Raw genomic sequence first — 18,787 nt, 5'->3', positions numbered from 1 at the left:
GTATCAGTGACGGTGCTGTAGTTTTGCTGGAGCTCTTCTTGCAGTGGAGGCGGGGGTACTCCAATGTCTTTTTTTTAAAAAAAAGAAGAAGTTATATGTACGAGCGAATGTGTACATACGTGTATCTTCCTTTGGCTGGGGCCAGCAGAGGCGGGGGTTTCCTCCTCCATCTCCGCATGCGCTGGACTGCGATGCCTCTTTCTCCTGCTTTACGTTCTCTTCCTTTTCATGCGGGATTGTTGTTGTGGTGGGCAGTCACTCAGGGTGAGCAGAGCTGGGGGGAAAAAAGAGTCAAGTTGGAAGTTAGCGTCGACGAGCATACGTAGAGTGCACGCTTGACGCATCAACGCACATACATTCTTGCTTTTATTGAGGGAGCGGACGGGGAGGGAGACGGAGTCCACTCGGAAGGCAGCAAGGACATTAAACCGGAACCTTGTCAGGGGTGGTGGCGCGGGATGAGGTCTAAGTATCTCGCGTCGCCAGTGAATATCTCGCGGTTCATCCAGATGTCGGTGCGCAGCATCTCACCACAGCGAGAGATTTCGCAGATGACCCCCCAACGCCAGCGTCCGCAGTCGAAGGCAGGCCGTGACTCCAACGGCAATAGCGTAGAAGCCGCGAAAACCGGGGATGCCTCATCGGAGGCGAATTACCCGGAAGAAAATATTGTGGAAAACACGGCTTATTTGCTTCAGTGTGGAAGTCCGCTGTACGACCCGGTCAAGGAGCGTTGGCGCTGCTGGAATGGTCATGAACTGAGTGTTAAGGAACGGTCGGACTACGGCGACGTTGAAGGAGTTAGTTGCGATTTCTGCGGTCTCACCGACTGGTTAGACGAGCTGCAGGAAACCGATGCTCCAACGAAGGGAAAACGACGCAGCAGAAAACCACCTAAGCAAAATAAAATTGCAAAGGAGCCGCGATACCTTTACCACTGTGATGTCTGTGATATGGATCTCTGCACTCACTGCGCCAAGGAGTTGCGTGTTGACGCCCGGTATCATGTGCCTTGCATGCAGTGTAGGCGTTGCCTCCTCTTTATGCGTGACGACGAGGCTGCTCTGCATCACTGCTACTTGAAGCGGGCAAGGGAGGTCCTTCCACTTACGACCCCTTCACCATCCACAAGCGGTGGGGCCTCCTCCTCCTCATTTACCGAGTCCGTTCTGAACCGGACCTCCGCCCGACCGCGGGATCCCTCACCGCCCGTGGTGCATCTACCACCGGATTCCACAACAACGTCAGTGCAGCGCCCAATGACGACATGGGAGGTGTGTGTGACATTTGAAGGTGCCGAAGCGGAGGCTGAAGTTCGTTGCATTGGGGACTCCCTTTTGCTGCTGGGAGTGGAGACGCCTGGGGCAGCGGGTCAGCTTCTTTTCCGGACGCCAACCAGGTTAGCGGCGGAAGAGTTAGCTCAGCGATTTCATGACAGGGGTCTCTTTGCCTCCCTCCGTCGTTTTCGCGCTTGACATGGGAAGAAAGATATTTTGCGTCGCAGAGTTTCCTGTACACACACACACTCCAGGAGCGCCGGAATTTTTCTGAAAACTCTTATGCCCCGTTGTTATTATTTTTTTATTCTTCATTCTTGTTGTTTACAGACTCTGATGTGTAATTGTATGTATTGATTTACCCTTTGCGTTGTTGGCGTGGATGCGAATATGCCCGTCAGCGTGCAGAGGGTCCGCTTGTGCTTGGCCCGTATGCAAATGCTTTTGGTATGAGTCAACATGGGATCCCTCTTTCATATGTGTGCGTTAATACCACAACCACTGCCACCACAAACAACAACAACAACAACAAAACTAAAACTAGGGTAACAGTATGGCGGTGGTGGAACTCGGTTGGACCACCCGTGCCGGCTACATTGGTGACGCAAAGTGCACGCGGCAGTTCCCATCCATTCGCTGCAACGCTGAACCCACAGAGACCGGTCTCCCATCGACGCTAATGGCAGTGGATGCCACGGGAGTGGATAGTCTGCAGCCAATGTGGACATTGCATGCACTCGAGCAGAGGATGAGTCAGCACATGGAGTACTTGCAGCACATCATGGGAAAACAGCTTCAGTGCTACGAGGATGACCCGCTCATGTTGGTGCTGCCTGAGATCTGGCATGACCGGTTTGACCTGATGCGGAGCTTGTTTCGCGCTGTCTTGGAGTTGGGGTTTACCTCCGCATTGTACTGCTGTCGACCGAGCGTGGCTTGGACGCTGGCTTCGGGTAGGACCTCCGCCGTTGTCTTGGATGTTGGGCACAACCAAGCGACAACGACGGCTGTGTTGGATGGCTATGCGTTGCGGGGCTCGGTTGCCTCCAACAGCCTTGCAGGAAGTGCCGTCACACGGCGTCTGAAGGAGTTGCTAGAGATGGAGCAGTTGGAAGCACTTGAGAGTGTGAGACATTACCGCGTCTCATCTAGTCGTCAGTGGGCCCTGGAGGACGTGTTGAATGACATTAAAAGGATGGCCTGTTGCGTGTGTGTGGGGCGTCCGCCTCTTTTACAGAAGGAGGAGCCGTTGGTGTTGCGCGCCCCTGATGGAAGTTCCGTCACTGTTTCAGCAGCGGCGCGGACAGAACCGTATGAAATGCTCTTCTTACCCCCAACGCCGTCTGGGGGTTCTCTGACAGACCTTCTTGTCTCATGCAAGCAGAGTCTTGATCCCGAGTGGCAACAGCAGGCTGTTCCACATGTTGTTTGCGGTGGAACGGTACAGGCGCCTGGATTTTGCGAACGGTTGATAAAAGAGGTACAGAAAATGGACTCATGCTACTTTCGCTATGAGAAGGAGGGTTCTTTCCACCTCTCGTGTGCGGTGGATGGTGCCTGGACGGGCGCTTCACTGGCGGCGGCGAGCTCTTCTTTTGCGCCTTTCTGGGTAACGCGTGCTGACCTCGAAGAAGAGGGTGATTCTGTACTCTATCGCAAGTTACTCTATTAGAGGGGAATGAAACAGTTGGTTTTTTTTTTTTTCTGTCATGCATGTTCGTTTTCATGGCTCATGCTTTAAGAAAGCCGCGAGAAAGGGACGGAGGGGCTGTGGTGAAGACTAATGCAAGAGGTGACGTACCAATTGCTTCGGGGTTCATTTAGGGCGTGTGGTACTCGTGAAGGAAGCAGCTGTCACATGCTCTTTCTTTTCCACTTACCGTGGAATTGTGCTTAGACTCACGAGTGGGTTCTGCTGCTATGATCTTCCCACCTGTTTCATTCATTTGGAAGAAGAATGGCTACATGTATGTGTTTGTGGGGGTTTGATGCAACTGATGTGATGGCGTTGACGCCGTTTGTCTGCTCGTGTGACTGTTGTGCGTTTCAAGGACTAATTTCTTTGCCTACTTATTATTATTATTTTGGGTGTGTGTGGGTGTGGTGACATCGTTTGGAGCTCAAGCGTTCGTTGCAGCCCTCGCATCAATTTCCTTCTCATAGCAGACAGACGCAACTTTTTTTTTTTTTGCATGACTAGTCGGGGCTTTAATGCTGCCGCAGGGAGGAATCGAAGGCATTACCTGCGACTCCTGAGGGAAACTGCGCAGGAGGCCATTTCGGAAGGAACAACGTTTGCTGCTGGAAGGGGCGTCTTCAAGGCCTCCTCGAGGCTCGGACCGCATGAGGCGACACTGCAACTTCCGGCGAATTGGGTGCAGACCTCCACTGCGCGTTTGCAAACGTCACTGGTGGGAATTGTTTCAAGGGAGAGAGTTCTTCGCAACGACTTGTTTTTGTGCGCACTCATACACCCAAGTTACGTGGCTGTGCGATCGGTACGCTCGGCGGTAGCGATGCCCATTGAATTAACACTAACCGGCTCTTCCACGTTGCGGTTGCTAAAAGAGGTCGCGGCTGTGCATGGTCTGGACGGGGTTTTAGGGGCGGCGGAGATTGCGAGCATTCCCAGAGCACTTCACGTGGAGGATCTTCTGCTCTATGACACCTCCATGTTCAAGGTGTGTGACCAACTCCCACCTGAGGAGGTTCGAATGGCTGCGGCCACGGCGTTGTGCGGCGCAGTGGTCCTTTCCGAGGGAATCGGTTCTGCCACGGCCCTCTTGGATCGAACGCGTGATGCAGAAAAGAGGGAAGGCGGAGGGGAGGGTGGGGGCGAGCGATGATGGCGGCAAAAATACAACAAAAAGGATGGTGCTTGTCGATGCTTTACAGTGACGGGCGGCAGTATGTTTTTGTCTTTTTCACTTTCTCTCCTGCTGTGGAACCCAATTGCGTGTTGTTGTTTTTTTGACCGACGTGGAATGTTTGCTGCGGGCGGCGGCTTTCGCGCGGGCGGATTAAATCTTCACTTGAGGGAATAGAAATGTCAGCAAGAAAGCTGCTTGGCTGTACAACAAACCAACACTAATGCATTTGTGCCATCATCTGCTGCTTCTTATTGTGCCAGCCTGCTGTCTTGCTTTTGTGGACCTCACCTCTGCACAAAGTAGAGTGAGAAGAGAGGATTAAGAACCAGGAACAAATATACAACATACTGTAAAAGGAGCTGCAACTACCAATAAATAAACAAAACAAGGTGGTGATTCATACGACTCACACAGACAACGCATATCTGAAAACAAAAATCAAAAGGAAAATGATACTCGAAGAACGCGTTCAGCAGTGGATTTTATGGGACAAAGATCCCCAACAGCGAGGTGTTATTGAGAAACTTTGGCAGGAGGGGAATACAGACGAGTTACAGCGTCTTCTTGGAACTCGTATGGAGTTTGGGACCGCTGGCCTTCGGGCGAAGGTAGGCGCTGGGACAAGTCAGATGAACTCTCTGACGGTCATACAAACCGCACAAGGATTGAGTGCATACCTAAAGTCCACCTTTACAGAAGATGAACTTTCATCAAAGGGGGTGGTGATTGGATTTGATGGTCGCCATGGCAGTAAACGTTTTGCGGAGTTGTCTTCTAACGTTTTTATTAACGCCGGCATCCGCACGCGACTTTTTGGTCAAGTCGTGCCTACACCTTTTGTTCCTTTTTCCATTCGCCTATTTGGTTGTGTGGCTGGGGTGATGGTCACCGCGAGCCACAACCCCAAGGAAGACAATGGATACAAGGTCTACTGGAGTAACGGTGCACAAATCATCCCACCTCATGACCAAAATATTTCACGAGCCATTTTGGACAATTTGGAGCCTCTGGATTCTTCCTGGGAGACTACAGCAGGCGCCAGTGATCCGTTTCAAGAGGTTTGGAGCCAGTACTTTGCCACTCTTAAATCCGAATACAAGCCACTGACCACAGGCTATCCTGTTAAGTTTACCTATACGGCATTGCATGGCGTGGGGTGCCCGTTTGCTGTGAAGGCGCTGGAAACCCTAGGAGTCCCGCAGCACTGCGTCAGTCTTGTAAAGGAACAAGCTGAACCTGATCCTGAATTTCCCACCGTTAAATTTCCAAATCCAGAAGAGGGTGCAGGAACTCTCAAGCTTGCCATGGAGACAGCATCAGCGTCTGGCTCAAAGTATATCTTGGCTAATGACCCCGACGCAGATCGACTTGCAGTTGCGGAAAAGCAAGACGACGGGAGTTGGCGTGTGTTTACTGGGAATGAGGTTGGGGCTTTGCTTGGTTGGTGGGTCGTTTTCCGCGCCCATCGCTTCGGAGAATCGTTACAAAACTGCCACTTTGTGTCTAGTATTGTCAGCTCAAAGATTCTGTGTTCCATTGCCGCAAAGGAGGGTTTGTATCATGCCGATACGCTTACGGGATTTAAGTGGATGGGAAGTTTGTCGGAGTCTCTCCAGCGGGAATCCTCGGCACGTGTCCTCTTGGCGTTTGAGGAGGCAATTGGATACATGTGGGGAACCCGCGTCTTTGACAAGGATGGCGTCACCACTGCCGCTGTGGTGGCCGACATGGCTTCCTTCGTTGAGGAGGTGGAGAAGAAGAGCCTTTCAGAAAAGCTTTTTGAGATCTTTAAGCAATACGGATTTCATTTTACATGCAACTCGTACGTTGTTGCTCGGGATCCTACGCGTATTCGGGAAATGTTCAAGGCGATGGCAACGATGCAGGATGGAGCCTACCCAGACAAGGTTGCTGGAGCTCGTGTACTGCACATCCGTGACTTGGCTACAGGTATAGACACCCGGATGCCCGACAAGCGTGCAACACTTCCCGTCTCGGCCTCGAGCCCAATCGTGACTTTCTACTTTGATAACGGGGTCACCATGACTATTCGTGGCAGTGGCACGGAGCCCAAGCTGAAGTGGTATGCTGAGCTTATCACAGAGGACTCCTCACGCAAAGAGGAATTGGCTGGTTTCGTCGACAGGGTCGTTGAAGAACTCGTGCGGCCGTCATACTACAAGTTTGAGACACGATCTTGTTAGTGGCGTCAACAACAAGGGCATTGCAGGAGGGGGCTCTCACCGGCAAAAATTAGGAATAAACCAAAACGAAACAGACACGGCATATATAAATCTCTGTCTATGGAGTGTGTGTGTGTGTGTGAAAAGTGTCTTTAATAAAAACGAATATGCAGTATGCAGGGACTATGTTTTTGTTAAACCAAAGTCGCGGACATTTCTCGCAAAAATTTGTGTGAGTGCCTCGTTGTTTTTGGGTGGGAAGGGTGGACGCGGGTTTACGTACTTTTGCTCTAGCTGGGGGAGGGGATGTCTTTGTGGAAGGCGATTGTTTTTTGCCTTGTTTCTCTTGGATCTGGGTGCAGCTGGTTGCATGAAGTCTCGCGTCTCACAGTCCTGATTTTGTATTTTGTATTTTGCTTCCCAACTGAAATTAAAGGCAAAACAACAAACAAAAAGACAACAACAACAAAAATAAATAAAATCAAAATACACAAACACCCAGTAGGAAAGACAGGAGTAGAGGGAGAAGGAAACAGGGAAAGGGGAAGTGATGGTGCTTATGCACAGCACGTTGGGTGCAAAAATCATCCCAGGAATGGAGGCGTTGCCGAACGTGGGGGCCGCCCCTATCGATGATGTGAGAAATTGGCCGTATCAGGCCGCCGAATACGGATGCCAAGATTTGTTGGCGTATAGTTCGTACTCCCATGGCTCAGGTGATGTGTTTGTGGTTGACATGAACAGTATGCAACTGGTTCAAACACTGCATGGCCACAATGCACCTGTGACATGTGTGCATTGGAAGCCCCCACCGGCCTCCTACTTGCAACATGGATTGTTTCTCATCACTGGAGATCGTTTGGGGACGATTGCTATGTGGGATGTAGCTGACGGCATCATTGTGAATATCGTGCGGGTACCGAACACACAGCCTATTTATGTTCTCACCTGCATTGCGAAGCAATATTTATTGGTTGTGACAAGGGACGGCTCGAATTTTGTGTACGACTCTCACCTTGCGGACAAAGAACCAATCAGTGGGTTTCAATTCCCCATTTGCATCGGATGCAACAACTCGTTTGCCCCATTGCGTTTGTGTACTTCTAAGCTTAGCTCCACGCAGGCATCTTGTGTCGTGCTTGGGGATCGTCTGCGGGTCATCGGTTCTTTGGAGACGGGAGTGCACGGGAGTTCCAGTAGTCCATACGTAAAGGATCTAATTTACGACAGCGGGGACGGCCATGAAACTGTTTTGGATGCCGCCTTTAGCGAGACCAACGAGGAAGTTGTATATTTTGCGACACGTAATTCCGTTGGAGCTTACGACTGGAAAACGAATTTGGTGCTTGACGAGCAAGTATTATGGCACACGAATGACGTGGAATTTAGGCGACTTTTTGCTTCCTCGCCCGCTTTACTGACAGAGGTGGCGCAGATGCTCCCTTTTTTGTATTCGTTTGGGACCGATCAGCGACTGTACGCCTGGCACATGTGTCCAAAGGAAAAGGTGACAAGTGTCGCTGCCGACGTGCGAGGGGCGAGAATTGTGTCCAAGACGGTGTCAAATGTTGTTCAGTCTCAAGTGACGGCAAATCTCTTTGCCGTTGTTTTTACCGATGGCTCCGTGGCACGGTGGCGGTATTTGGTGGAACGCCGGCGTTGGTCACTGGAGGGATTTTTTGCCTTTGCCCTTTTAAAGCCAACCCAGATCTGTGTGGTGGGGGACAACATCGTGTGCTGCGCGCTGGAAAATGGTCATATAGTGCTTATAGATGTCATGCACAATGTCACACTGCGAAGGATAAACATCGTCTACGCCGGCGGCACCCGTATTATCTTGCTTAGCCCGCATCGTTGGGGGGAGTCGGTGTGGGTGGTGACAAACAAAGCCACCCAGCTGCGTCACTTTCACCAGGTAACACTGTTCGACTATCGCAGCGGCGTCCCCCTATGCGTGCTCCGAAAACCTACACACCCGGATTCTTCCCGCATGCACGATATCAGTTTAAATGCCACAGGAAATTTCTTGCTCTTAACATTTCTTGATGGCACCTTTGAGGTGTGGGATGTAGAAGCGGCTGGCCTTATTTATTCCTTTGAGGGAATGGGTGTGGCGGGAGTTTCATGGGCACCACGGGTGTTTCTCTCATGCCTTACGGGCGTTCATGGGGTTCCCCAGCTGTTGGCTGTCATCTTTACCGATGGTGGAATGAGCCTATGGACAGTGTACAAGGAACGACTCGTAAAGAATCGGGACATAGCATTGTTGCTTTCTGATAACTCCATCTCTCGCGTGAAGTGCGTGCCAATCAGTGAAGGGTTGGTTTTGATGGATGGGGCAAGGCTTCCTATTGTTGTAAGACCAGGGAGCTCTGGGTTTGCCCTGAGTGCCTTCAAATCTATTTCCATCAACAACCCTGTGGCACACGTTGCGGTATCGAAAGGTGACGGACTTAGTGCGAGCAGCTGTGCCGAGACAACTGATTCTTCGCAGCTGGTTGCCGTCGCCTTTGTAGATGGCTCCTTCGGGGTGTGGAGGGCATCGAACCAAGAAAGGGTAAGTTATTCGCGGGCAACACGGATCAACTTGATCGCAAGGCATTTGACGTGGATCGCGGATAAGCTTCTTATTCTTACCGCCAACGGGGACATTGCGCTTATTGACAAATCACTTACTTCCGTCAACAGCAGTGTCTTTTGCAAGCTTCATCGACGACCCCTGCAGACCAGCGCCTTTTTTCTGCCTGCCCACCGAACATACATTCAGACACTCCTAGAAACGCAAGTCATGTGTAACTCGTCAGACACCATCAACCTGCAGAGCACCAGCTCACCGAGTTACCTGGTACAAGGCATTGATCCACGGTGGCGCCCTTGTCGAGGACCATTTGGTCAGGTTATCACAGAAGCGATTACAACCTTGGCGCAGGAATTGAAGATCTACAAGGAGACCATGGTTCCACGGCACATTTTTGGTCCACTGCAGCGCGCATGTGTACAGAAGAGCACCGAGGAGCTTGCATTGTGGGTGGCTCGCTTTTTTGGTCAAGTAGAAAAACATCGCCTTTGGTGGCAGTTTTGTGTCACCAAGAGTCGCTGGCAACCTGGATGCAGTGCTATCTATGAACCTCAGCCCTCGGATCGAATCAAAGTGGGACAGAAGTTAACTTGCCCCTTTCTTTATAGCCACTGTAACCGATTTTCCGAGGCTGTGTCAGACTCGGACATCGTTCGTAGCAACCGTCTGTATTTTAATAAACAGCGCATAGCCGCGCTGGAGGCTACGAAGAGCCAATTGCTGGATAACTCAGCGTGTCGTCTGACTGTGGCGCGAGAGCTTCTGAAGCTTCAAGAGCCTCAGCGGGCCATATCTGTGTTAATGGACACCAATGTGGAGAGCGATCAATTTTCGTATCTTGCCAATCTTGCCGTGGCGATAGCAGCGGCTTCCGTTCCTAACAGGGATGCTGTATCATTTCCTCTATTTGTGGCCACAACGAGGCATGCAGCTTCCTTGTCTTTGGAGCGAGGAGATTTGGACGCCGCGGTGGAGAAGTACATGCTTTCCGGTGACCATTATGAGGCGGTCTTAAGTTTGCAGTCCTGTGGTCACTGGAATGAGGCAGCAGTGCTGGCGAAGTTAACTTCCTTGGCGACTCCTCAAAAAAAGGAGCTTTTGCATCGGTGGTGTTCGTATTACGCTAAACGTGGGGAAATAATGGAGGTGGCACGCATGCTCTTTTCTTTGGCTTCTCCGTCTGAGGCTCTTGTGTTAGTGTCCGAGTCGGTTCACCTAACAGACGTTGCCGGTTTGCTTGCCATTACCCTTTTGGAGGATCCTCTTTTTTCCTCAAGTGAGTTCCTGCAAAAGGTGATACCCTCGCCTTTGAGGGACAAAGATCCGTCAGGGGCTTTGAGCCTAGGTGACGTTGTGCTGAATACCCTGGCCGACTACTCTAGCGTGCTGAATTCTGTTGGGAATGTAGTGGCGGAACGCATGGTATTGGAGCTTATCGCTTCGCTTAAGCGTGGCAACCGACGTGCTTCTGCTTCCGCCCTGTGAGCAGGGTCTAATTGTAGTACGTTTTTGTTTGTTTGTTTGTTTGTTTGTGTGTGTGTGTTTTGTTTTTCCTTTCTTTTGTTTTTGCATGACTTTTTGCCGTTTTCTTTTGGTGTCTGTGTGTTGTTCTGCAGAGGATGGACAACATATGGGTGGGCGCTGGTGGAGATGATGGGAGTACAGTTGTTATTATCATTTGTTGTTATCATCTATGTTCACACACACGCATGCATGCATACATGTTTACTATGTGCCACAATTGCAGCTCTTTGTTTTTTTTTGTTTTGTTTTTTGCCTCTGTCCTTCAAGAGGCCTCCTGTGCCTTCTTTTATTCCCAGCGCATCCGCAATCAATGGTGTGTATCTTTGTCGAGATATTATTATTATTATTATTATTATTATTATGTTTGCCTCTTAAATCTCTTTTTTTTTTTGTGCATGCATGTATGTGTGTGTGTTATTTATTTATTTTTACGGGCGCGCCTGCAAGGCGTGTGGATTAAGCTGCGTGGCCCACGGATAATGCGAGGTCAGCGAGCTGCCAAATTCGCCGAATACACCGCAACATACGCAATTCTGAAGCGCCTTGGGCTGCATGACACGGTGCTGATTGAAAAACGTGACGCGTCTGTGGGGTATGGGGTTTTTGTAAAGGATGCGTGCGATGCGGGTACCCCGCTGCTGGTGGTTCCCTCGCGACGTGCTTGTGCCGTGACGACCCTAGAGAAACTGGGAGCTAATTTGCGGATGGTTGAGACGGGTGCACTACTGAAACTTCACCGCCTGAACGACGGCGCGTTATCGAGAATACTGGGTTGCAGTGCAAGCCAATGGGCGAAGCTTGCATGGCATCTTGCGATTGAGCGTCAGCGGGCTTTTTCGCCTTGGTGGGGATGGCTAAGCGTCTTGCCGAGTTCTCCATCGTTTAATACAATGGAGGAAAATAGCGAGCGCCTATGCCGACTTCATTACACGGCACTCCTGCCCTACCTGACGGATGTCCGACGCAGAATTAAAGATGAGGTAAAGACTGCGCATGCGATATTTGCTGAAGAAAACGTGGTACCCTCACTTTCTTACTTTAGTGGGGCGGTGGACGTCGTGTTGTCGAGAGCTCAACATTTGCCTTTATGCTGGACCACGGCACCAGGTGACTCTGTAGAGATGGGGATTTTGCCTTTCGTTGACCTCATCAACGGGGACGATGGCGTTGACAGGCGACGGAATGCTGTGGTGGAGGTGGCATTCACTGTGGAGGAATTGCCTAGCTGGTATCGCGCATGGTTCGTGCAGGAGTCGGAGCGAGGGGGTATCGATGGTGAGAGGGAGCTCCAGCGCTTGATGGAGGAGCACTTCTTTGCCGTGGTCGTTCTGGAGCGCGGTTTGCTTGCCGCGGAGGAGGTGATCCTCGATTACGAGCTTCAGCCTTGGGTCACGGGCTCGCTGAGCCCCACGGAGGAACTGTTGCTGGGGAGACTCTTGAGATACTTCTTTTAATTCTGTGCCTCGCAGCTCTTTGCTACCTGCTGCTTACTGGAGGTGCTGGCGGTGAGAGTGCCGCGTTTATTTTTGTTTTTGTCGCGTCATTTTTTTTTTTTTTTCGTTTCTCCCTTTGGTTTGCTTTGAGTTTCTGTTTTGCCGTTAGTGCGGCCACACTGCCTGGAGGTGTGCAGGACGCCCACACCCGGTGGAAGTACGGCAAGCGACACGTGTAGGCGCACGAGGGAGCGGGGGAGCGGGGAGCGGGGGGCGAGACATTCTTTAACCCACATATCGTTCGCCTTTGCCCGATTGAAGCTGCGATGCACCACCTACACGGTGGATGTGATGCACCGGTTTTGCGACAGGTGTAACACCGTACTATCGGCCGTAGGCGCACCCTTCGCCCTTATCGGACAACGCATTGGGCAGGAGTCTCCCTGGGTTGTTATTATTTTTGCTTCGTCCCGCATTTCTGTCCTTCCATTATTGCTTTACCCGGTACTCAAGCCGTACCTCATGAATGACATCCGCTGGCAGAAGGAGGGGGAGCATGTGCGATTGTGCCTGCAGAAGGGCGTTGACCCATACCCGTACCTGCACCACAAGGACTACGTGTTTGGCAACGTGGTTCCCGCGACCCAGTCCGAGGAGGAGGTACCTGTTGAGGTGGCGTGGGAACACCGGGCGGTAGAGGAGTTCCAGAAGGCAAAGGAAAAACTTGGGAAGTGGGGGGTAACATGAATGACTCGGTCGCAAATTTGATGGCGCTGCGGGCGGAGTTGCGGCGCGAATTTGAGCGGAACCGTCACGCCGTATCGAATGAGCCTAGAAATCTTATATTTAAGGGGCGGAATGATGTCGACTCCGTGCTTTCCTGAGACCACAACACACACAAACACACACGCGATTCTGAATACGTTTTCTCGCGGCTATTCTCTGAGGCTCATTAGCCATTGCCGGCGCCGGCTTTTAGCCCTATCTGTTTCTCGCCTTTTCTCTCAGTTTTGTTTGTAGGTTCCAACCGCGTGTGCGATGCTGCGTCGGTGGGGCGTTCGCCTGGCACCGACCACGACAGATGCCGCGGCAAAGCTCCCGGCGGGCAAGCCTGTGAATAAGTCATGGTTCAGGTACAATCTCATCATCCGAAGGAAGTCATCGTACCGTTCTCGCTGGGGGACGGGGGCGGAGGGGTACGGCACAGGTGTCCCCTTCAGCGATCAGGTGAAACTCCACTGCGTTGACAACACAAACTGCAAACACGTGCGGCTCATATCGAAGGCCACCGCTGAGCGTTTTGCACACTGCCGCATTTTTCCTGCAGTGGCGCACCGGGTTTCAGTGCAGCGCTTTAAGTCTGGTCGGGGAGAGGTGAGTCGGCACCGTGTGAAGCCCGGGAATATCTACTGGATTTGTCTGCTCTCCCGACGCCAAACAAATACACGGATGAGTGGGCTTCAAACAAACTTTGATAGAAATACATGCATTTTGATGAACGATCAGCGTGTCCCACTTGGAACCCGCGTCATGTACTGTGCCGGGCGTCACGTGAATCACAAGTACCACTTGAAGGCAGTTGTCCTTGCCAATTTCTTTATTTGAATACATTGTGTGGGGCGCCTTCCAGGCGGAGTTGTCGTCTTACCGTCACGTTGCTGTTCTACGCATCGGTGGAGGAGTAGAGTTGCCGCCGTTTCGAGTTTTTTTTTTTTTTTTTGCTTTGGTTGTTTTTCTTCTTTTTGCAATTTCTTGCATGCCTTCCAGCGTGTCTTCTTCTTCTTTTGAAATTAGTCGACATCTTTTTTTTTTTAGTTTCTTGCTTTTGTTTTTTTACTTTTGTGGGCCTCCTGGCTTGTAGGTTGCGTGTTGGTAGTTTGTGCGATGCCGGTCGTGGAAGAGTTGCGTGCGGACGACGCGGGTGCCACATGCCCGGCGGGGGACGCTGCTGTAGCGCGTGCGTGCGCGGTTGACGTGGCGGAGTGTGAGCGGCTGAAGAAGCGGGGCAACGAGCTGTTTGCAGGTGGGAATGTGGCGGAGGCTTTGGAGATGTACCGTGAGGCGCTGAAGGTGGCGCCGCTCAAACCCGTCCGAAAGGAATCGGCGCCAGAAGCGGGGAAGGAGGTCCAGGGCGAAGAGAAACCCTCCGCTTCTGGGACACAGGCGAACTCGCCCCCCGCAGAGGAAGGCGGCGGCGGCAGCACCGCATGCGATGGGAACGATACCAAGGCGGATGCGTCCAGGGCAGCGGCAGCAGCAGCAGCAGACGACGACGACGGTGTCGACTACACGCTCACCTCGCAGGTTTACTGCAACGCTGGATTGTGTTTGACGAAGCTTGAATTCTACGAGGATGCGGTGTCCAATTTTTCAGAGGCCATACGGCACAATGGTCTGTACGCCAAGGCATTTTTTCGGCGGGCGGAGTGCTACTACGTGCTTAACAAATGGTCCAACGCATATGGGGACTATGAGGAGTACGAAAAACAGGGCGGAGTGTTGGACGTGGAGGGTTGTGCCCACAAGGCGGCCGCAAAGGCGAAGGTGGATGAGGAGATGAAGAAGATGCTTGGGGACTTGAAGGATTTGGGAAATCGTTTCCTCAACTACTTTGGGTTGTCGACTGACAATTTTAAATTTGAAAAGGACCCGAATAGCGGCGGGTACTCAATGCGCTTTGAAAAGTGAGGGGCCAACAAGCGGACACACACACACACATATAATTATGTGATGTGTGTCTGCAGGGGCCTCCCTGCTGTTTCCCCTTTACCCCGCCTATTTACTTCTGGTTATTTTAAATATTTATTGCGACTGTTGTTTCAACGGGAAGCAGCCAGAGGGAAACGAGTGAACATGTGACGCATTACTATTATTATTATTATTATGTGCGGGATGAGAGGAAACCAGTTGCTTGTATTTTATTCTCTTTTGTCTTTGGTTTGCCCCTATGGCGTTTACCCCCGCCATTATTATCTTTGTTTTGTTTTGCTTCACTGTCTTTTTTTTTCTTTTCTTTGCATGAAGCTTCCCTTGCACGTGGCAGGAACAACGGCGCTTTAGGGAAGTTACTCTTGCAGTGGTTTCCGCTGCTCACACATTATCTGCGTGTTCTTTTTTTATTTGTTTTTTTGTTTGTTTTTGTGGGTGTTTCCTCGTTTGGCCTGCATGACGGCTCTAACGGGGCAGCCCTCGCAGGGCCCCACGGCACCTCTTGATGACGCTGACGTGGGACCTCAGCCACTGCCGCTGTCAACCATGCGGCCGTTCGACTGGAGGGCGTTCGTGACGGATATCAAGTCAGAGGCCAGAGAGTCGCGGCGGGCTGTTGAGAAGCGGATGCAGCGGCTTGCGGTGCTGGATAAGAGTATGCGTAAGCAGGTGGAGGCGACTGCGGCGGTGGAGCTTGCGGTACAGGAGCTGGAGGGTAAGATAGAGAAGGCTGTGCAGCGGGAGAAGAACTTGCATCGATTGATAGCTGCAGCCAAAAGGCGGAGGACACGACTTCAGGCCGAGGCTGAGGAGGCTGAGGCGAAGCTAGCGAAAATGGAGGCGGTACCATCCGCCGCCGTAAAGAAGGACCTCAGTGCTGAAATGCATTTACGGACTGAGGCTGATGTTTATGGGAAACATGAGATGGGTGAGTTGCAGCAGCGACTGCATTTCACCCGGTCTCGGTATCAGAAGACGCAAGAGGAGAATAAACGATTATGGTCAATTCTTTCTGACATCGAGCTGGAAGATGAATTGCTTAGGGAGAGGACGAGTGAGCAGGACAGTAGCAAACTCAATGCGCACCAATTTGAATTTTCAAATGCCCTTCAGGATCTCATCAAAAGCTTTAAGGAGGTCACGCTAGCGGCTTCTGCGGTTGAGGAAGATTCCATTTATAGATAACAAGCGCTTGCTTTTTCTTGTGTATGGTATATATATATATATATATATATCTCCCCGCTTTTTTTTTTTGCGTTTGTTGAGCACGTACAGCCTTCTACTTCTACTTGCATTTTATCTCCCATCTTATTGAGGCTGGTGGAGCGCATTGTGTGGCAGTTTCCTGCACTTGGTTTGTTTCTACCGGTTTCCCATTTTTTACTAGGGGTCACTCCATGATTGGGGGAGGTGCTTTTCTTCCCCCTTGCGTCTCTCGCTCATTGCCGTCTCTCGTCCCTTTTTTTAATTCCCTTGACTCCACTCACGCCACCACGCGTGTCATGTGGCGGGTTGCCTTCTCGGCGTTGATGTTGTTCATGAAATTTTTGTGTCTCTCCTTTCTTTCTTCAGAGGCCTACGCATGGACGTCGCCGCTCTATTGGCGGAGTATTTGCGAGCCCCAGTGCCTAGTCGTAGGGGGATGGTGGCCTCCAACTCGCGCCTCTTCACCCCTGACATGGTGGCGGCTTTAGATGAAGCCTACGCAACATTACTTCAGGCGCGGAGTCAGGCAAGAGACGCCTATCGGAGTATTGACGATGTTATGGGGAACATTGATCTCCCCTCACTGCCCAGACTGACCCCGATGGAGCGGAGTGAGCTGGACCTGACAGAGGAGGCGATTATTGCACAATTTGCGGACCACCTCTCGACGTTGCTAGCTCAAGGAGCGATGACAGGCGCTGCGTTGGCGGGAGAAGCACTCTCGGTGGGTGGTACGAGCTGCAATTTTGCCAAGCCGTGGCATAAGCAGTGCTCTATCGTGTTGGCGATTCTGTCCTTCTTGCCGGTTGAGTTCACCTTCAATGTGGCGGAAAACGTGTGCAAGCTCTGGCGAACGTGGTTGTACGTTTCTGCGGATTCGCAGGCCTTTTGGACGGGTTGCGTGCAGCAGGAGTTTCCGGAGACTCTGCAGGCGCTGCTGCAGTTGCAAGACGTGGACCTGTACCAGAGTGACTGGCGCACTATTGCAATGGTGTGCTGCGCTGACAAGGACAAGGGGGTGTTGGTGGAAGAAGAAGAATTGCCCGTGTCGTAATGGAAGGAGAGAATATATATATATATATATTATCTTTGGTTTGGCCTTATTTATTTATTTGGGTTTGACGTGTGCTGCGTTGCAGCGTCTTTTCTGACTTTTACCCGCGTCCTTCCTGTTGTCCACTCCTCCGCTCTGTGTCGTTTTCCTTACCGGTGAAGCGCCAGCTGTGTCACAGGGAGAATAGCGGCTCTACGTACCGACACAACCACACACAGACATAAATAACATACCTACACAATCCATATATGCTGGGTTACTCTTGACGTGAAACGAAACAAATAAGGTGATTACTTGGCATGGCGTTCTCTCCGTTTGTGAGCGAGGTTGCGGCGGAGTTTATTGGTACTTTTCTCTTCGTGTTAACTATTCCTTTGGCCTCGCTGGGTGTGGGATCACTGGCCCCACTGCCGATTGGTTTTATGCTAGCAGCGATGACGTTCTCCTTTGGATACATTAGTGGAGCTCATTTTAATCCAGCCGTCACCTTTGCCACGTTGATCAATGGCAAGATTTACATCAAGAAGGCGCTGTTGTACATCCTCGCACAGATTTTGGCAGCTTTTTTGGCAGCTCTGTACGGCTCAGCCATCGTTGGCCTCAACATTCCCGTTCCTTCGACGGATGTCTCTCTAGTGAGTGTGTGGCAGGCCATCTTATGTGAGATGGTGTACACCTTCGCCCTGGCCTCCGTGGTGCTGCATGTGAACTACTCTAGGCAGCGGGGCAATGAATTTTACGGGTTTGCAATTGGCATGACTGTACTTTCCGCCTCCTTTGCAGTGGGTGGTTTTACTGGCGGTGCCTTTAATCCTGCCGTGGCCACAGGCACGCAGCTGGTTGGCTGTATTGGCGGAAACTGCAAGCCACTTATCTTTTTTTGGATCTATTGGGTTGCGCCACTGGGAGGTTCCGTTTTGGCGTCGATTGCCTATCAAATTCTGGACACGCACGACCGCGCGTCGCCAAACGATATCTTATTTAGAGTCTTCTGAGGCGTGTAGAAGGTAGGCATGTGTGGAGCTGCGGAGGCGAAGAGGTGGGGTGGGGGGCGGTAGCAGCACATCAAGAGACCCCTTGCGGAGGAGATGCACGGAAATCAAACGAGTTGTTTTTCTTTTTCTTCTTTGAAGCAGAGACTCTTTAACTCGGTAAAAAAAATTTAGTTTCTTTGCAGGTCACCCCCCTTTTCTTTTGGTTTCTGCCTTCTTGTGTTTTTTATCTCTCGAAATGCTCCACTGCTTTGCCTTTCCGTTCCATTCTGTATGCTCCGTTTTTTTTTTTTGTCTTGTGTGTGTGTGTTTCTTTGTTTGGTTATGTGGAGTGGGGAGCGCCGTTTTGTCTGTGCCAAGGCAGCATCTTTTTTTTTTTGTTGGTTTTGTTTTTTTCCTGCGTGTTAGAGAATGAGCACGTTCAGTATCCCGCTGAAGGTGTTGTTCGACGCTATTGGAACGACGATCTCGCTGGAGGTGTCTAACGGGGAGCTCTACACGGGCACGCTGAGCGAGGTGCAGGATAACATGAATGTCATGCTCACAGCCGCAAAGAAGACGGTGAAGTCGGGGCGCACAGTGGAAATGAAGAGCGTGTTTGTCCGGGGCGCCTCTATTGTTTTTTTCCAGCTTCCCGACGCTCTGCGCACCAGCCCGGCGTTGGTGAAGGCGGGGCAGGTGATGACCAACGCGTTGGACGATAGGGGAAACGGCAAGGGGTTTGGCGCACGGCGTACATTGAAGCGAGGACGCGACTAATACGACGGCAGGCACAGAAACACACTCCGCAGAAACTTTGGGCTTCACACGAGGCTCTTGCGGGACACTTACTTGTCTCCAACAGCGCGTGGCCGATGACTTACACACAAATACGCCCCTTCCCTAGACGTGAGGGGCATGCGTTGTGGGTTACGTTTTTCTGGCCGCGGCTCTGCCGAGATAAAAACTGTAAAGGCGCGGT

The 18,787-nt window shown here is 51.4% G+C and overlaps 13 protein-coding genes and 1 pseudogene across 13 annotated transcripts, besides 15 other annotated features; all 14 read left to right on the top strand.

The window, feature by feature from the left end:
- Positions 1–458: 458 nt before the first annotated feature.
- Positions 459–1,475, top strand: TraAM80_02697 (uncharacterized protein; the record flags this gene model as incomplete). Its single annotated transcript, XM_029379693.1, has 1 exon — positions 459–1,475. One exon carries the CDS (start codon positions 459–461, stop codon positions 1,473–1,475), a length of 1,017 nt encoding a protein of 338 aa, XP_029240492.1.
- Positions 1,476–1,768: 293 nt separating this feature from the next.
- Positions 1,769–1,818: a microsatellite.
- Positions 1,819–1,830: 12 nt separating this feature from the next.
- On the top strand, positions 1,831–2,949 carry TraAM80_02696 (actin-like protein; the record flags this gene model as incomplete). The annotated part of the gene is made up of 1 exon (XM_029379692.1): positions 1,831–2,949. One exon carries the CDS (start codon positions 1,831–1,833, stop codon positions 2,947–2,949), a length of 1,119 nt encoding a protein of 372 aa, XP_029240491.1.
- Positions 2,950–3,469: 520 nt separating this feature from the next.
- TraAM80_02695 (uncharacterized protein) lies at positions 3,470–4,123 on the top strand (the record flags this gene model as incomplete). Its single annotated transcript, XM_029379691.1, has 1 exon — positions 3,470–4,123. One exon carries the CDS (start codon positions 3,470–3,472, stop codon positions 4,121–4,123), a length of 654 nt encoding a protein of 217 aa, XP_029240490.1.
- A 473-nt stretch (positions 4,124–4,596) lies between these two features.
- Positions 4,597–6,351, top strand: TraAM80_02694 (putative phosphomannomutase-like protein; the record flags this gene model as incomplete). The annotated part of the gene is made up of 1 exon (XM_029379690.1): positions 4,597–6,351. The coding sequence occupies one exon, from the start codon at positions 4,597–4,599 to the stop codon at positions 6,349–6,351; it is 1,755 nt and encodes a 584-aa protein (XP_029240489.1).
- A 104-nt stretch (positions 6,352–6,455) lies between these two features.
- Positions 6,456–6,472: a microsatellite.
- A 295-nt stretch (positions 6,473–6,767) lies between these two features.
- Positions 6,768–6,827: a microsatellite.
- A 53-nt stretch (positions 6,828–6,880) lies between these two features.
- On the top strand, positions 6,881–10,393 carry TraAM80_02693 (putative WD repeat-containing protein 11; the record flags this gene model as incomplete). The annotated part of the gene is made up of 1 exon (XM_029379689.1): positions 6,881–10,393. The coding sequence occupies one exon, from the start codon at positions 6,881–6,883 to the stop codon at positions 10,391–10,393; it is 3,513 nt and encodes a 1,170-aa protein (XP_029240488.1).
- A 23-nt stretch (positions 10,394–10,416) lies between these two features.
- Positions 10,417–10,441: a microsatellite.
- Positions 10,442–10,658: 217 nt separating this feature from the next.
- Positions 10,659–10,683: a microsatellite.
- An 81-nt stretch (positions 10,684–10,764) lies between these two features.
- Positions 10,765–10,794: a microsatellite.
- A 117-nt stretch (positions 10,795–10,911) lies between these two features.
- Positions 10,912–11,886, top strand: TraAM80_02692 (uncharacterized protein; the record flags this gene model as incomplete). The annotated part of the gene is made up of 1 exon (XM_029379688.1): positions 10,912–11,886. The coding sequence occupies one exon, from the start codon at positions 10,912–10,914 to the stop codon at positions 11,884–11,886; it is 975 nt and encodes a 324-aa protein (XP_029240487.1).
- Positions 11,887–11,951: 65 nt separating this feature from the next.
- Positions 11,952–11,990: a sequence feature (GA-rich).
- Positions 11,991–12,216: 226 nt separating this feature from the next.
- Positions 12,217–12,612, top strand: TraAM80_02691 (uncharacterized protein; the record flags this gene model as incomplete). Its single annotated transcript, XM_029379687.1, has 1 exon — positions 12,217–12,612. One exon carries the CDS (start codon positions 12,217–12,219, stop codon positions 12,610–12,612), a length of 396 nt encoding a protein of 131 aa, XP_029240486.1.
- Positions 12,613–12,752: 140 nt separating this feature from the next.
- Positions 12,753–12,774: a microsatellite.
- A 129-nt stretch (positions 12,775–12,903) lies between these two features.
- Positions 12,904–13,470, top strand: TraAM80_02690 (ribosomal protein L14; the record flags this gene model as incomplete). Its single annotated transcript, XM_029379686.1, has 1 exon — positions 12,904–13,470. One exon carries the CDS (start codon positions 12,904–12,906, stop codon positions 13,468–13,470), a length of 567 nt encoding a protein of 188 aa, XP_029240485.1.
- A 98-nt stretch (positions 13,471–13,568) lies between these two features.
- Positions 13,569–13,609: a sequence feature (A-rich).
- A 140-nt stretch (positions 13,610–13,749) lies between these two features.
- Positions 13,750–14,553, top strand: TraAM80_02689 (TPR protein; the record flags this gene model as incomplete). The annotated part of the gene is made up of 1 exon (XM_029379685.1): positions 13,750–14,553. The coding sequence occupies one exon, from the start codon at positions 13,750–13,752 to the stop codon at positions 14,551–14,553; it is 804 nt and encodes a 267-aa protein (XP_029240484.1).
- A 174-nt stretch (positions 14,554–14,727) lies between these two features.
- Positions 14,728–14,750: a microsatellite.
- An 81-nt stretch (positions 14,751–14,831) lies between these two features.
- Positions 14,832–14,881: a sequence feature (A-rich).
- Positions 14,882–14,973: 92 nt separating this feature from the next.
- Positions 14,974–15,005: a sequence feature (A-rich).
- A 25-nt stretch (positions 15,006–15,030) lies between these two features.
- On the top strand, positions 15,031–15,759 carry TraAM80_02688 (uncharacterized protein; the record flags this gene model as incomplete). Its single annotated transcript, XM_029379684.1, has 1 exon — positions 15,031–15,759. One exon carries the CDS (start codon positions 15,031–15,033, stop codon positions 15,757–15,759), a length of 729 nt encoding a protein of 242 aa, XP_029240483.1.
- Positions 15,760–15,786: 27 nt separating this feature from the next.
- Positions 15,787–16,102, top strand: TraAM80_02687 (hypothetical protein; annotated as a pseudogene).
- A 54-nt stretch (positions 16,103–16,156) lies between these two features.
- On the top strand, positions 16,157–16,834 carry TraAM80_02686 (uncharacterized protein; the record flags this gene model as incomplete). The annotated part of the gene is made up of 1 exon (XM_029379683.1): positions 16,157–16,834. The coding sequence occupies one exon, from the start codon at positions 16,157–16,159 to the stop codon at positions 16,832–16,834; it is 678 nt and encodes a 225-aa protein (XP_029240482.1).
- Positions 16,835–16,846: 12 nt separating this feature from the next.
- Positions 16,847–16,867: a microsatellite.
- Positions 16,868–17,133: 266 nt separating this feature from the next.
- On the top strand, positions 17,134–17,829 carry TraAM80_02685 (aquaporin 9; the record flags this gene model as incomplete). The annotated part of the gene is made up of 1 exon (XM_029379682.1): positions 17,134–17,829. One exon carries the CDS (start codon positions 17,134–17,136, stop codon positions 17,827–17,829), a length of 696 nt encoding a protein of 231 aa, XP_029240481.1.
- A 279-nt stretch (positions 17,830–18,108) lies between these two features.
- Positions 18,109–18,150: a sequence feature (A-rich).
- Positions 18,151–18,194: 44 nt separating this feature from the next.
- Positions 18,195–18,222: a sequence feature (A-rich).
- A 15-nt stretch (positions 18,223–18,237) lies between these two features.
- TraAM80_02684 (small nuclear ribonucleoprotein SmD3) lies at positions 18,238–18,585 on the top strand (the record flags this gene model as incomplete). Its single annotated transcript, XM_029379681.1, has 1 exon — positions 18,238–18,585. One exon carries the CDS (start codon positions 18,238–18,240, stop codon positions 18,583–18,585), a length of 348 nt encoding a protein of 115 aa, XP_029240480.1.
- Positions 18,586–18,787: the final 202 nt, after the last annotated feature.

Source organism: Trypanosoma rangeli (assembly GCF_003719475.1).
Source record: "Trypanosoma rangeli strain AM80 chromosome Unknown Tra_15.4_contig_00063, whole genome shotgun sequence".
NCBI classification, from domain to species: domain Eukaryota; phylum Euglenozoa; class Kinetoplastea; order Trypanosomatida; family Trypanosomatidae; genus Trypanosoma; species Trypanosoma rangeli.
This window is presented reverse-complemented; position numbering and strand designations above follow the sequence as displayed.